Source organism: Pungitius pungitius, chromosome 20, assembly GCF_949316345.1.
Source record: "Pungitius pungitius chromosome 20, fPunPun2.1, whole genome shotgun sequence".
Lineage (NCBI taxonomy): Eukaryota > Metazoa > Chordata > Actinopteri > Perciformes > Gasterosteidae > Pungitius > Pungitius pungitius.
In genome coordinates this window covers 1,076,847-1,092,362 of record NC_084919.1, presented here as the reverse complement: position 1 = coordinate 1,092,362, position 15,516 = coordinate 1,076,847, and the positions used below count along the sequence as shown (strand labels likewise).

Here is a 15,516-nt window from a genome sequence, read left to right as displayed (position 1 = left end):
CCTCGCTGTGGATTTTTTTGGGGGGACGGAGACGCGAGTGAGAGCAGAGGAATTGAAAAGGGAGGCGGGTGAGGTGCTCCGATTCGGGAGCCATAAATATTCTCAGGAGGAGAAGCCGAGCGCATGTGACACGAGGAGGAGGGATGGGGGGGGGGGGGGGAGTTAATAACTCAGCACAGCTCCTCTCCCGATTATTCGTGAGGCGCTGTCAGAAGCGATTGAGGACAAGGTGGTGGTGGTGGTGGGGGGGGGGGGGTGTCGGGGGAGGGAGAGAGCATCTGGTCTACCGCAGACTCGTCTCAGCAGCTCTCATCACTTCCTCTTCTCCTGCAGGACGTGGTCCACAGGAGCTCAGAGGCTCAGAAGCTCGACCACGACGATCAGAAGGATCCCCAATTAAGTCTGAATTAAATCCAGGCCAAAGGTTTTGATCATTTGAAAGACAAATGTGAACCTGAAAGTTTAAGTTTTGATCTTAATTTGGACAACATTTGAATTGAATATAGTTTTGACTCAGCTCCATAATTCTTTTTTTGTCATTCTTCACTTTATATTTTTTGATATTCGCTTTTGGCACTAATGTGTCATCGGGGGCGGAGCATCAACAGAGAGGGGCGGAGCATCATGAGTGACAGCACAATAAAAAAAGGTTCAAACATAAACCACACATCATCAAAATCACCCTTTTGGTTTTCATATTTTTGACCCTATTTATTGTCTGTAATTTTTCAGCAATAACCATTAAAGATTGAATTGCTTTTTTAAAATGTTTTTACTGTTTTTATTTGTCTTGTTGGACACAAACTATTCTCATTAATGTTCCAAAAAGCAGAAACAGAGAATCAGGAAACTCACCATGCTGACGACGTGGCTCCTCCTCTTCCTCCTCCTCGTCTTCCTCGCCTTCATCCTCCTCATCATCACCATCCTCCACTTCTTCTTCCTCCTCGTACATCCCCTCCTCCTCTTCCTCCTCCTCCTCCTCTTCCTCCTCTTCCTCCGCCCGCTCTCCTCCCACTGTCACACCCGCTCTCCCCACATCTACCTCCTCCTCTTCATCCTCCTCCTCTTCCTCCCCCTCCTGCTCCTCGTTGTCCTCCGAGAACTCGTCCTCCCCGTCTTCATCGCCTTCCCTCTCCGCCTCCTCTTCCTCCTCGTCCTCCTCCACTACCTCGCCCTGCTCCTTCCCTTCCGGCCCGGCCTCCGGGGCTCGGCCGTGGTATCGGGCGTAGGCGCCGGGCTGCTCCTCCTCCCCCCCGTTGCAGGGCGGGAGGAAGGGCCTCCTCTTGGCAGCCGGCTCCAGCGGTTGTTTCTCCAGAGCTTTCCTCTTCTTGGCCAGCGGGCAGCCGTAGACGCTGAAGAGAGACCAGAGGTCACAGAACACCATCAGTAACCATCTCTGTCCCCCCCCCCCCCTCTCAATGTTCAATCCCCGACCCCCACGCGCCTCCTGCTCCTCCTGCTCCTCCGACAGGAGATGATTCTCAGGTCAGAGGAGCCACTCGGGGGCCACAGCCGGCTCACATCGGACCCCCCCAGAGCCTGAGGACCAGGTCACCCGCTCCATTTCGTCCAATCAGAACAGAACACAAATGCACAAGTGTCCTAAACTCGAGGCTTCGGCGCTATGACAACGGCCACTTCCTGTGCGCGCTGCGTGGGTTTTGACCCACACGGGGGGGGGGGGGGCCTTGAAGGACGCACGGGACTAAAATTCTAACTTGAGACCTGATGGAGGTTGTCACAGACCTGAGGGGATCGAGTGCCACTGTGTAGATTGAGTCTGACGTGGTTTATTGTCATAAGAGGACCAGAAGCAGAGAGCAGGACTCGACCACGAGCTAAAACTAAATAAATAAATAAACCCACAGCTTATTCAACCAGGGCCTCAATTACGCAAATCCCATAATAGTCATTAACTGTTGGGAAAATTCTGCTTTAATTGCTCTAAAACAGCGAGCACAATTATACACGGCTTTAATGTGGATTTTAGGAAATCAATTAGTCTATTTCCATATGAAAGGGCTTATTTTGTGTTTGGAGGAGGTGCTTCTCTTGACTTTGTTTTTTCCTGTAACCAAGTGAAAAGAGAAAAAATATTCGTTAAGCCCTGTGCCATAATTACAGGAGCTGACATGTAGATGAGTGCAGAGAACGTGATCCAAGGGGCTGTAAATGACGGAGGGCCTCGGGTGGAGCCCTGTGGAACACCACAACTCTCAGATACTAGACGCACAACGTGTGGCTTGAGCAAACAAAAGGAGGCGCGCTGCTTTTTACGACTTCTGCCTCTTACTGTAAATCCATCTTTGTATTAATTGTGTTTTATCTCAAATAAACAAAGGACTTTTGAATTTTAAGATGCGTTGTGAGTTTTATTCCCTCAATGGGTCATTAACTATGGATTTAAACAAAAGTATAATCTTATATTCTAATATTAATGAGACAAATGTACATGAGAATACTGTCGCTTCAGGAAAAGAACAGATGTTCAATTTCCTGTAGTGTAATTAATTACATTCATGTGATCACTATTTGGTGAAGAAATGCAGATCAATATTTTAGTTTAGAGAAGGAACTGCATCATTTGTATTGACCATATAACACAACATTTCATATTCCTGAGAGATAATGCACATCTCCTCAAATGAACCCTCCATCTTTTACCTTATAGTGTGTGTGTGTGTGTGTGTGCGTGTGCGTGTGTGCATATGTGTGTGTGTGTGTGTGTGACCTCAGCCACCTTGCTGTCTCCCGCCAATTAAAATTCTGGTGGTAATTAAAGCAGATCAGGAACGAGGGAATGCTGCAGACAAGAGCGAGAGACTATGCATGGTAATTATGTGGAGGGAGAGAGAGCGAGGGGGGGGGGGGCGAGAAGGGGGGGGGGGGGCGTCACACGTCACACTTTCTCTTCTCACTAAACCGATGCGCTGCAGTCTGCTTATTACACGGAGCGTGTATAATCGATCGATCACTCATTTCCGATCGGCTCAAATGTGAACCTTCTGCAGACATGTTGTTGTGAGGACTCATTCTGTCCCAACACCAGCTCCTGCATTATGTTTGGCAAATGAGTTCCATTTATAGAGCTTCTTTGACACCTATTTGAGGCTAAAAGGGCTTTTTTCAGCCCAATTGAACCTGCGACACCTGGACCTCCACCACGGTCTCTACAAGGACACCTGCGTCAATGCTTGTGCCTTTGAGGACACCTGCAGTCCATTGTTCTCCCTACAGGGCCAACCATCAACCATCTTCTCTATGAGAACACCTGGGATCCATTTTTGTCTCTACATGGACACCTGGAGGTTTCTTTAGTCTCCATCTAAAATCTCTACATAGAGATCTTCATTATTGTCTCTAGATGAGTCGTAGAGTCTGTTATAGACGGTTCAAGGTCACCTGGAGTCTATTGTCTTTGTGTGGACACCTGGATGTCATTAATGTCTCTACCTGGACGCCTCAAGCTCAATAGTGTCTACCATCATCTCACCGATGCTGCTGCTGATGAAGCATCAGTGCTGTTGCTATGGTTACATGCTGTTTAATATACCTTGAGCACATTTAGACCAGAACCACGCAGGAGGCCGATACCTGTCAGCCAATCAGAGACGGTAATTTCTGTTACCGTCTAATTGTGGTCGATTTAACTTTCCCATTTCTATTTCTAACAAACTATTCACGTCTCCATCAATAAAAAGGGACATTTCAATTATTAACTCCGATGGCAGAAAAATATTTTTAAATTTTCACATTTGAAATCCCCCCCCAAAAAGACTAAAATGAGCAGAGTGAGGCGACAGAAATATCAGCTGCAGTCTGATAATTAAATCTGGGTATGTGTGGTTAGGTAGAATCAAGAATTGCCCCCGGCAACGCCACTTGCTAACAGCCATCACCGCGGCAACGCTTTGGCACCAGCAGAGGATGGGGCTGGGGGGCATATACTGTATATATATATATATAAATATATATACTGTGTATGAGATCGGGTGGTGGCGGTGAGACGAATAGGGGGAGGGGGGGGGGAGGAGGGGCAATGTGGGCGACACGATGTTCACATCCTATACTAGCAGTTGCCATGGGAGACAGGCTGTATCCCTCCTGGTCCTCATACTGCAGCATCCGCACGGTGCTGTCGCCATGGTGACATCCTCCAGAGAGAGAGAGAAAGCCAGCGAGGAGGGGGGAGAGGGGGGGGGGGGGGTGAAAGAGGGAGAGAGACACAAAGAAAGGTAGGGGAGGGAGAAGGAAACAGAAGGGGGTGCAACAATGACTTTGATTCCCCCCCCCCCCCCCCCCCCCAACTCATTCAGTACAATGCACAACCTGTGCCTCTGCTTGAAGAAGCCATGGATCCCAGCAGGGGGGATGTGGAGAAATGTTGTGATTGGTGCTGTTAGGAATGAGGTCATCTTAACGCAGATAATAAGCAGCTTCATTCCCTTGTTTTTCTTGCTGTCAGCAAATTCCACGAGCAGATCCGTCAGAACCCGGATGTGTTGCGTGGGATTCAAGCTGCACGTGGCAGTGATCGGCGAGCCGTGTTCTGGTCCCGCACGAACACCTCAAACCAGCCAGGAGTATCGCCCTGACGACGAGGAGCTCACGCTGATCAATATCTGTGAGGCGTTTTCGCTTTGGTTGGTTTGGAGGTGTTCGTTAAACCTGCTGGACGAGTCACTGGGCCACACACCAATTATTTCATCTTACTTGGTGGTATCTTTCATGTGGCCTTGTTCTCTTCGGCTTTAAGCAGCATGTTTGCTCCTTTCACATCATTATTATTATTATCATTTATTATTGTCACTGTTTCTGTTCTCTGACATTTCAGGCTTTTCAAGCCTCCAATGAAGCCCTGAGAGGAGCTGGTGAAGAAACATTGAGAGGTGGAGGAGACCAAAACCAGAGCTACATTAAGAGCCACGATTCAGAAACATTTGGTTATGTAGTAAATTACATTTGGTTATGCAAAGACTGCAGAAATCTACTAGTGGACAAACATTTCTCTTTTTATGGTTCAAACTGAGGAGTTTTGTTCCCTAAAGCCAAGTAAGTGTGCAGTTTATCCTGTAAATAAATGTGGTTCATTTACTCATTTGTCTGAGGTGAGAAGTGATGCCTCGTCATCCGACGCTTTGTTTGCTTTATTTGACATAAGCGCGTCTTCCCCAGCGAGGAGATTCAGTAACATCTGGAGGGAAACCTCCCGACCTGCTATAGAAAGTGACTGACAGATGTGTTCTCTTTGTAAATCCAGACGTTGTGACATGTGATCAGCTGATGAACAACTGATTAAGTGGATGGTCCCCCCCCCCCCAGACATCACACTCCTCTCTCTCTCTTCCCTTGACTGAACGAGAGGCGATGAAAGGAAGAAGCACAGAGGAGGAACTTTCTGATGCTGCAGCTTTTCAAGCCGTCGTTGATGAAAAGTCCTCAAAGCAGTTTGGGGAACAAGAAAAAGAAAAAACATGGAGATTTGAACGTCTACAAGTCGGTGACAACTGGGCGACTCCGTCTGCTGATCAAGACTCGCGATGATCAAAACAAAAGAATCCAGCAGCAGATGTGTTATTTTGGTGAATATCAGAGCTCTTACTCTCCCTTTCAGCAGCATCAGTTCGCTCTGCCAGCGATTCACCGTCCTGCCCTTCTCATTATCTCTCCGTCAGACCACTGCTGTCCTGAGCCCCCCCCCCCCCACGAGAGATGCTCCTAAACACCTAAACACCGGTGCTTTGATTTCACAACCCATCGTTGCATCTTAAATCCGACGATGAAGAAATGCGTCGCGGCCCTCAGAGAGACGGCCCCTGTGAGCGGGGGCCTCTGTGGGCTCCTTCCATGCAGCTGCAGTCCCGCTTTGATGTACATTTCACCTGCTTCTTCAAAGGTTTCGTCCCGGATTTGTGCAGGAAAACGCAGGTTTAGCAGCATCAGTAAAACGAAATGAAGTGAACCCTCCAAGACAAATGAGATCATGTTGAGGGTTGATGATGTCGCTGCAGGTCAGAATAACCACTGGCGTCTGATGCACCATCCGCCACAGAGTGTGTGTGTGTGTGTGTGTGTGTGTGTGCAAAGTGCCCCCCCCCCCCCTTCACCCACACCCTGTTATTTCACAAGATGATTCTCTTTTTAAAATGTTCCGAATTTAAAAACCCATCTGGTTTTGGCTTTTGTTCATTTAAATGTTCAGTTATATTTTGGGTAAATACTTGTATTCATAAGTATTCATTTAGTTAAAAAGCTAAATTCCCGTTCGAGATACAATTAGAGAAGATAATTGAAGCTTTAGAGGATTATTTATCGGTTCTTATATATCATATGAAGTAATAAGCAATACCAGAAGAACATTTAGAGAAAATGTGGTTATTGACAAACATCAAAGGCCAGACGATGACATCATCACACACGTGGAGGGGGCGTACCTGCGGTGCCTGGCGTACTTCCCGCTGACGTGTCCGCTGCCATCGCAGCCCGGAGTGGGACAGCTGGGGAGGAGACACGGGGGGGGGGGGAGAGGTGAGTGATGCACGGAGGGGGGAGGTGTCTCCCTCCTGACCTCCACCAGTATCTTCACTTTGGTCCAGGAGGCGTCTCACTGAGTCCAAAAGGACCTGCAGCGCGTTCAAGCTTCCTTTGTGTTTTTTCTTCCGGAGCTGTGAGTCACTGCTGCAGCCTTCAGGCCCTCGAGACGCGCACGCCACACCGCGACCTCTGACCCCCCCCCCACCACACAAACCCACACCGCCGAGCTCCGCCCACCCTCCGCCCGACACGCTGTGTAACCGCAGGCTGACATCACGAGAGGAGGAGGAGGAGGAGGAGGAGGAGGAGGAGGAGGGGAGAAGGTAAGGAGATAAACGGTGAGGAAGAAACTAAGGCGAAGACATGGTGGAGGATGAAAGGGGGGGGGGAGAGGAAGAAGAGGAGAAAAAACCATAGTGAGATGAAGAGAGAAAAGGGAGGAAGAGGAGAGAATAGAACACATAATGAGGAGAGAGAGGAGGAAGAACACTTGGGGAGGGAGTTTAATTATGCTCAGAAAGAGCGAGGAGGGGGGAGGAGGAGGAGGAGGAGGATGGAAGAACAAGATGAGAAGGAGGAAGACGAGGCGGTTCGCTCAAGGTGATGCAGCTCATCAATCAGCAGAGGCTGATCGTGTGTCTATTGATCGTGTGTGTGTGTGTGTGTGTGTGTGTGGTAAAAAAGTCAAAAACGCTTTCCATCATGCTTAAAATTCCCAAAATGCATCAGTGCAGCCTTAACCTTAACAAGCTGTTGCTGTATTTCTCTATTTGTTTCCTCCGTGAAAAGAGAAACTTGTTTCTAAAGCAACTGAATATTTATTCACTAAGTTTCTTGACTCCGCATCACTTATCGACATTTTAAGACGGAGGCCGTTCTACTAGAAGGGGGGATGCTACAAAGATAACGTTAAGTTTTAGTCACATTTAAGACATTTTATTCGTCATAGTTCTGCTCTTTAAGTTTCAGAAAAGTTCAACTCACATTTCAGTCAATTCAACTTTTTGTTGTCTTTTCTTAATCCTGAGGCCGTGTCAAATGTCATTTTCCTTCAGATTAAATGGAATATTTCACTTATTGCAATAGAAATGTGTTATTCATTTCAGATGAGAAATACAGAAAAAAAACATATTATAATAATAACTGCGCCAAACTAGAGTAAAACTCGGAAGGTTCAAAATGAATAAAGTGGGGCCTAAAACCACTGTGAAGACAAATATTAAATCTTAAAATATCTTCCCAAATCTCCCTGTGTACCTTTGGTAGGATGTCGGCATAAATGAATTAGTTTTATATTTATCTATTAAACGCGTTACAGAGGCCAAGCAGCAGATGGAAGATTTACATTTACTTCATGTCACTCTGCAGAATCCACCGCTGTCAGTTTGAAGAAGTTGGACTTGTTACTGTGACCTTCATGGAAGTCTGCATCACTTTTAGCGTTTGGCGGCTCTCTGCTCGTTAGATTTTAATCATCCCCCCCCCCCAGCGATCAGGTGCCCCTGAAAACACTTCACTGACGAGAGGTGTGTCCCCCCCCCCCCCCCCCCTCCCCCCAGCGGGTGACATATGTGACGAGTTTACTTAGCAATTAACATGAAGTCACGTCGTGAGACTTTTAAAACCACGGCAACACGTCTTCTTCTCTCTAAATCGGCCACATGGCATCGCGGTGACGTTCATCCCTGTGGATGAGTCACACGAGTCACGTGACCCACACGAGTCACGTGACTCACATGAAAACTCACTTAAGAGAAACGCTCAACGACTTGTGACTCGTAGTATTTACAGTGTGAGTCGTTGTGTACACATCTGTCCACATGTGGCCCCTGGCTTAAGCTGAATGATAGTGCTCCTCTGCTCCTCTGCCCCCCCCCCACAGGAGGGACGTGCTGTTTACAGTGAAGCGCCGACCCGTTCCGACCCGGTCCGACCTTAATCTGCTGCACACACACAGATTTGTCAGTTTTACTAAATGAGATTAAGTGAAGCGGAAACACACACACACACACACACACACACACACACACACACATGCAGAGGTGCTGGAGGTATTCTGCATTCACAGGCCAGGAGAATCCAAATCAATAATCAACTATCGTTAACATATTAACGACATTGTGCCATCACGGTGGTGATTATTCGTGGTTACACTCCAACATCGGATATCGGATTCACTTCTAAATGTGTGTATATGTTCATTTTCACTTTGAGGATATTTGAGCAAGTTGCTGGTGTCTTGATTCATTGTTATACTAATAAATAGTCAGTGAATTTAAAACCGGTGGCTTTATGTGTTATATTTAGTTCCTCACAGGTAGGAAGCCGCTCTGCGTCGGGCTGAACACACAAACACCTCCTTCACCCAGGACGGGACCACCAGCCACACCGGCCCGGTTCTCCTACCTGAACAACTCCTGAGTCGCTGCTTCCACGGCGGCTTCAGACGGAGCACAAAGAAAAGGATTCAAGTTATCACACCAACAGCAACACATCACAGAGATCTCAGGTTCCTCGAGGTTGTGGCATTAGTCGACTTTTTGGATGGATGTGGTTGCTTCAACTTTAGAAGGGCGAGCAGATACCTCTGACTCCTTTGGATCGTGTGCGATGGCGTTTTCTGGCCGCGTTCACCTCCATCTGAGGAGGGAGAGTCAGAGTCAAACTGCTGTGTGCTTGCTTCGCTCCCCACGTGGTGAAAGCGGGTCGCTTACCTGGTCAGAGCTCGGCGTGGCACCGTCCCGTAGCTGAAGAGTCTTCACACCGAGCACAGCCTCACAGGCCGTCTTCCAGAGTCATGACCTGAAAGGTGAACACAGCGGCTTTGAGCTGACGGCGCTGGAGGGACACCCGACGCACCCGCTGTGCACCTTTCTAGTATGGTTTAAAATGCCGCGTGTTGTTTTTCATTCAGGTTTTGAACAGAACTCGCTGACCCAACGTGACACCGGGACATTTCACTCACTCGATTAGGTGTTTGTCTGCAGAGGTTTCACAGCATAGACAACTAATGGCCCATAATGAGACCAGCAACATGGAGAAAAGAAGACCTTTCCTTCAAAGGACGAGACCACGCTTTGTTACACCGCATGAGACAAGAGAACATTTTGCAACAAGCACATCCCAGGCACCACGGAATCAAATGTCAGAAGCAGCAAACAAGCTTTAAAAGTTCACATGAATATCACGGCCTTGTGGACTGAAATGCTGCTAAACACAAGCAAAAGCAAAGTGGAGGTAATGACTTTGGACAATACGCTTCTGAAAATAAAATGGCCGAGATCTTCAAGACATACAAGTTCATTTAAACTGGTGGCCACCTCTGGTTGTGAAGATTCACGTGTTAAAGCTGTGTTCTCTCTAGTGACCACCAGGGGGGCGACTCCTATGGTTGTATATTTTTTATATCTTTTTATTCAGTAAACATTGTAAACATGAGTTTATGCTGTCAATCTCTAGTGTTCTTCACAGCATGATGTAGATTTAGTACTAAATACTAAGACCATATAACAGGGCATGCTTTAGGGCGGGGCTTCTCTGTGATTGACAGGTCTCTGCCATGGCGATGCTCATTCTGGAAACTGGAAACGTTCTCCACTCTTTTTAATCAAACATTTGTATTTGTTAGTCTGATTCCACTCTTTCAATCTCTCTTGAAGCTGTTTTACTTTGCATGGTAACGCTTAATGTTTCTCTTGTGTTGGAGGAAGGAAGCACTTTTAACTGGCCTTGGACAAGAAACATCGAGCAATGGAGCGGCAAACAATTCTGCTTCAATTCTGGATGAATTTGTGACTGTAACGTGGCGCTTTGAATTGATTCTTCAGCCGTCTGCTCCAAAGCTTTGTTAAATAATCCAGGGTGAGTCCTACAGTTCTAAACCTTGAAGTGCAGAAAATGTTGAATGCTGGAATCACTCAGTTTACAGCCCAACTTGTTTCCATCATCTTCATTAAGCTCAGTGCAGAGGCAGAATTTTGCCCAAATCATGAACAAATCTCCCGAGATTCTTGCTGCGAAGGTTTTCCTGCAAACAGCAACATAAAAAACGAGGCTGAAACAACAGTTTGGTGATGAAGACGTGAACACAGCCGCTCTTCCTCTTCGGCTGCAGTGCTGCTCGGGAGGAGGGGGGTGGGGGGGGGTTCAGCGTTAATATAAATGTAAATTCTGGACAGCCTCGGCTGAACCCTCAGCCTACTCCCATTATGTTGCTACAGCGCACCGAGTGCATCTGAGGCCGCTACTCTACTGAGCGCGCTCCAACGCAAACTTACATCAAACAAAGTCCCCCCCCCCATCATGAGCTCCGCCAGAGGAAGAAAAAACCAAATCCCCCCACCTCCCTGGAAACTATACCACTGAGTGGGCTGCACACTCTTATGGTTGTGTGTGTGCCGTAGATGTGCATGTATAAACGTGCATGTGTGCACACAATGTACTAACTTCACAAGTGTGTATATGTGATCACCAGTGTGTGTCCATAGGTCGTGTCCTTGTTCTGCCTCTTCACGTGTGTGTGTGTGCAATCTTATCCATCTATCATTGTGAGGACCAATGTCTCGGTGCGGACCTTCATTGTGAGGACATGTTGGAGTGTCAGGACATCTATGGATGATGAGGACTTATAAAGTGGGGGTGTTTTTGGAGAGTTGGGACCTTTTTGTTTAGTGAGTACAAGTGAGAATCTGGGAGGATTGCAGTTTACATAGTGACACTGTTTTGGATTGTGAGGACATTTTTGAAAAATTAGTACTTATTTGCAATAGTGAGGAATCTTTTTTAGAAAGAGGACAAGAAATGTATTTTTACGAGAAAACGTGACATTTTGCAAAGACATTTTTGAAATGGAAAAATATCTTTGAGAAGTCTGCACATATTTGAGGAATGAAACGTTTTCGTGGGGAGATTTTGCTCAAACTTCTCAGGACATATAATGTCCACGAGGGTCCTAACAAGTATCTAACTGCTATCACAGTGTGTGTGGCTGCAGACAGCAACGTATAATAATGTACAATATATGCTTGTTATTTTTAGAGAAGTTATTTAATGTATTCTTTGTATGGTAGACTAACCTGAATTATTGAAGCAAAAAATTAAAGAACAAGCTTGAGTAGTCAGCGTGTGTGTCTCGCCTAATGTGTGTGTGTGTGTGTGTGTGTGTGTGTGTGTGTGTGTGTGTCCTATACGGCTGGATCGGCGCCGTGTGAAGAGGAGCTTCCTGCTGTTTAGTATTCAGTCCAACACTCTGCCTGTCTGGTACAATATGTTGCAGAGCTCCCTATACTGAGGCTCACACACACACACACACACATATGCACACTCTCTCACACACACACACACACACACACACACAGACGCACACATACAGACGCACACGCAGACATGTAGAATAACAGAACAGCTCAGAGCCTCCCCTACCCTGCCATAGATGTATAATACACTCTGTACCTATGTGCTAGCGTACTGCACAGCCTGGTGGCTGCAGCGCCCCCTGTAGCTTCAGACTGACAATTACATGAATCCTCTCTTCTAATAGTTTATTTACCACATGATCCGCTTGGGGTAGGGTAAATAACTATTATATTAAGACATCTCAGAGGGTGTCAATCCAAAGGAATGATGCGATTCAGTGCTGCTTGAGGGGTTTGGATCATTATTGGCCAGCCAATCAGAAACAAGTATTTATTAGTTACCTGACGCTAACCTTTGCACATGTGGCAATGTTTCACTCTTAAAGGCTGAAAGTGTATACATTTCAAGCACCGTATCAAATTAAAATAACATTACTAATTTAATTTTTTTATAATACACCCACACATGACTTCATAGGGCAAAGATTTGCGGATATTGCTTTCTGTTATCTTCCGGAGCAGCTTATGAATCTGGTTTCGGTTTATGTCAATGGAGAAAATACATCTGGCGGTCTGCAGGTTTCATTAAAATCATTAAAATATATTTATTTGTCCCAAAAAAGTGCTCCAGATTCAGGCCTGCAGAGCCGGCAACACATATTCAAACACACACAGGCAAATGTTTGTGGGTGCAAACACACACAAACACACACTCAGCCAGGTGAGGTGTGTTGTTTGCAGCGCAGCTCTGTGTTTTATAGCAGCGGAGCACTTTTATCAAACAGAAACACACCTGGTGTGTGATGTGACGCCGCAGAGCGCAAACCAAACAATACAAACTGAGCAGAGCGAGAGGGACAGGGAGGGAGGGAGGGTGAGACAGAGCACAGCTGCCTGTCTGTCTGCTCGTCTGTCTCTACTTCAAGGGAGACGTCGGGTTTTATCCAGAACTAAACTTGAATCTTACAGTTTTAACTCACTACAGGCATGGAGTCTCTTTTCAAAATAAACATAACATGGTTAAACGAAAGTTTACGCATGGCAAATGCAGAGTGTCCCCCCCCCTACGAGGGTTGAGGCGTACAAATGTTCCGCAGTTCAGTTTGTAAAGTCGGTGGAGTAAAAAACGCACACAGGAAACAGCAGCTAAGCCCCCCCTCACTCCCTCCTGAACACAGCCCCACTCCTGGTTTCCATGGAGACTGGACCGATCGGGTGATTAGCCGCATCAATTAACCTCTGACCAATCACAAAGAGAGCCGCGCAGCAGCAGCTGACTGCGATCTGCAGATAGGACCACAGCTGAATTCAGACTGCATGCTACATGACAATGAAGGCTTATGGGAATTCTGCATTAGCATAGTAAATGACATTCCTGCACTGCTTGTTGCTAAAGCCAACTCAGTTTATTTATTTATTGTTATGTGTTTCCAAGCCCGGTCGCCAATGTTTCTCACGGTGAGAGTTGCGCCTAAAAAAATGTTTTTGCTGTTTTTCACCTTGCCTCTCTAAAAAAAAACAAATAACTCATATTTCCTCTTAATTCTGGAGTCATTTTTTAGATTTCCTTGACGGATACATTTGCGTTCTCCACACATGAACTTGAAACAGACCCTGCAGGGTTTTCTGGCCAGAATAAAGCCGGTCGGTTCATGTCCACCCGCTAAGTTCTTTTAATGATGGAATGTGAAAGCAAGGGGGGGCCTGATCGGCCATGAGGAGATCTGCACATTGTAACAATATTTAGTTTGCAATTAAACTTCTATTGGTTTACCAAAACTAGCCTCGTCTGTTTGTCGGACAGCGGCAATAGAGTCAGGATGATTAACGTTTGTCATCATGTTGTTGCTTTTTTTATGACTGATTGTTAAGGTTCTGATCTGACGGAGCACTTTGTAACAATAGTGTTTGGAAGAGAATTAGGCCTTTTGGGCTTTGATTTCGTGCTGCTGAGCGCGTCTGCAGGAGAAATCAAACCTGCAGCTACGTGACCTTACAGCGGATTAGTGTGGTGCGGGCTGCTGGGCATTATGGGTAATTTCTCTTCTTAAAATCAAACTGTACTTTTAACGATCAGGTAGATCACATGTTTTTTGTTCAGCTAACGTTAGCTCTTGCTCGTCCGTTGCCAAGCAACAATTTCCAAAGAAGGAGCAGTAAACGGGGAAGCAAAATGGAACTAGAGTGGAGAAAGGGTGTTAGACGTCATGCATTTAGTTTGAAATGAAAGCGTAAATGTACGGGGCTACTTATTGACCCCTCCCCCCCATCAGAGGGGGGCTGTGTGATTGGCAGGTGGAGGGGTGGATGTGGTAATGATCTGTCAGTGGACACACAGATCCTCGATCGTTACTCCTCACAGATCAGTGTGGACAGAAGATAACTTCTTCCCTTTCATTACGGTAAACCCCAGACAGACGAAGACATGAGACTGCAAGCTTGTCTTTCATTGTCCAGACAGAGACTATCTAACCGAGTAGGCCGAGGTCAAAAGTCTATAGGACCGAAATAAAAAGGTTATTCATTAATCACTTCTATAAACTATCCTAAACCGCCATTTACATGAAGAGTTCCACGCAGACGCTTCACAAAGAACAGGATCTACCTCCATGATTCATTCAGTGTGTGTATGTGGTTTTTTTTACACTGTGAGTCATTAGGAGTTCCAGAATAGAAAGTGGACGATGCCTTCTACCGCGTGTGTGTGTGTGTGTGTGTGTGTGTGTGTTCACTTCTAGCCTCCATTGAACAGAAGGAGTTAATCAGATTGATGAGTGTCTTGGCAGCAGCTCAGATTTAATAAACCACAGACGGACAGTTCAGCAGTTGTTATTCAACTCTTGAATCTCTTCGACTCTTGAATAACAACTTATATGAGCCGATGTACGCTCAAGTCACGTTTGCAGAAACGCAATGCTACAAAGCTGCGCTACAAAGAAACGTTACAAAGCTACGTGGCAAAGGTATGCTGCAAAGCTATGCTAAAAGCAGTGCTACAAAACTTCACTGCAAATGAATGCTACAAAACTACGCTGCAAAACTACGCTACAAAACCAAGCTGCAAAACTAAGCTGCAAAACTACGCTACAAAACCAAGCTTTAAAGCTACGCTACAAAACTACGCTACAAAACTACGCTGCAAAATTACGCTGCAAAACTAAGCTGCAAAACTACGCTACAAAACCAAGCTTTAAAGCTATGCTACAAAACTACGCTACAAAACAAAGCTGCAAAACTACGCTACAGAACCAAGCTTTAAAGCCACGCTACAAAACTACGCTACAAAACCAAGCTGCAAAACTACGCTACAGAACCAAGCTTTAAAGCCACGCTACAAAACTACGCTACAAAACCAAGCTGCAAAACTACGCTACAGAACCAAGCTTTAAAGCCACGCTACAAAACTACGCTAAAAAACTATGCTGCAAATTCGAAGCATTTCGCAACAACATAACACTTGTGGAGTTATGGATGTTAGGAATTCTGTCTGGCTCTGGCCCCACAGAGAGGCAGATTAAGACCTTTATTCTGTTATTTACACGTGTTGCATTATTTTCTTAGTATTTATTGAGCAGATGCTAAGTTGCAAATCTTTTCTTCCCTGTGTTGGTCTCTCTTTTTACCA

At 46.1% G+C, this 15,516-nt stretch overlaps 2 protein-coding genes across 10 annotated transcripts in view; one reads left to right on the top strand and one right to left on the bottom strand.

Annotated features, from left to right (window-relative positions):
- The window catches only part of myt1la (myelin transcription factor 1-like, a), a 37,631-nt gene that overhangs the window by 19,215 nt on the left and 2,900 nt on the right, over positions 1 to 15,516 (bottom strand). For all 9 annotated transcript variants that reach the window (XM_037448761.2, XM_037448757.2, XM_037448753.2 and 6 more), the window contains exons 2-6: positions 9,252 to 9,339; positions 9,123 to 9,177; positions 8,944 to 8,977; positions 6,438 to 6,500; positions 856 to 1,355 (exon numbers count right to left, since the gene is read on the bottom strand). In XM_037448761.2, coding sequence (XP_037304658.2) covers positions 856 to 1,355; positions 6,438 to 6,500; positions 8,944 to 8,977; positions 9,123 to 9,177 — 652 coding nt within the window. In that variant the 5' untranslated portion in view covers positions 9,252 to 9,339. The remainder of the gene's footprint in view (positions 1 to 855; positions 1,356 to 6,437; positions 6,501 to 8,943; positions 8,978 to 9,122; positions 9,178 to 9,251; positions 9,340 to 15,516) is intronic.
- Positions 3,527 to 15,516, top strand: part of rps7 (ribosomal protein S7) — a 37,993-nt gene continuing 26,003 nt past the window's right edge. Inside the window, exon 1 of the mRNA XM_062559403.1 lies at positions 3,527 to 3,530. The gene's annotated coding sequence lies outside the window, so the exon portion shown is untranslated. The remainder of the gene's footprint in view (positions 3,531 to 15,516) is intronic.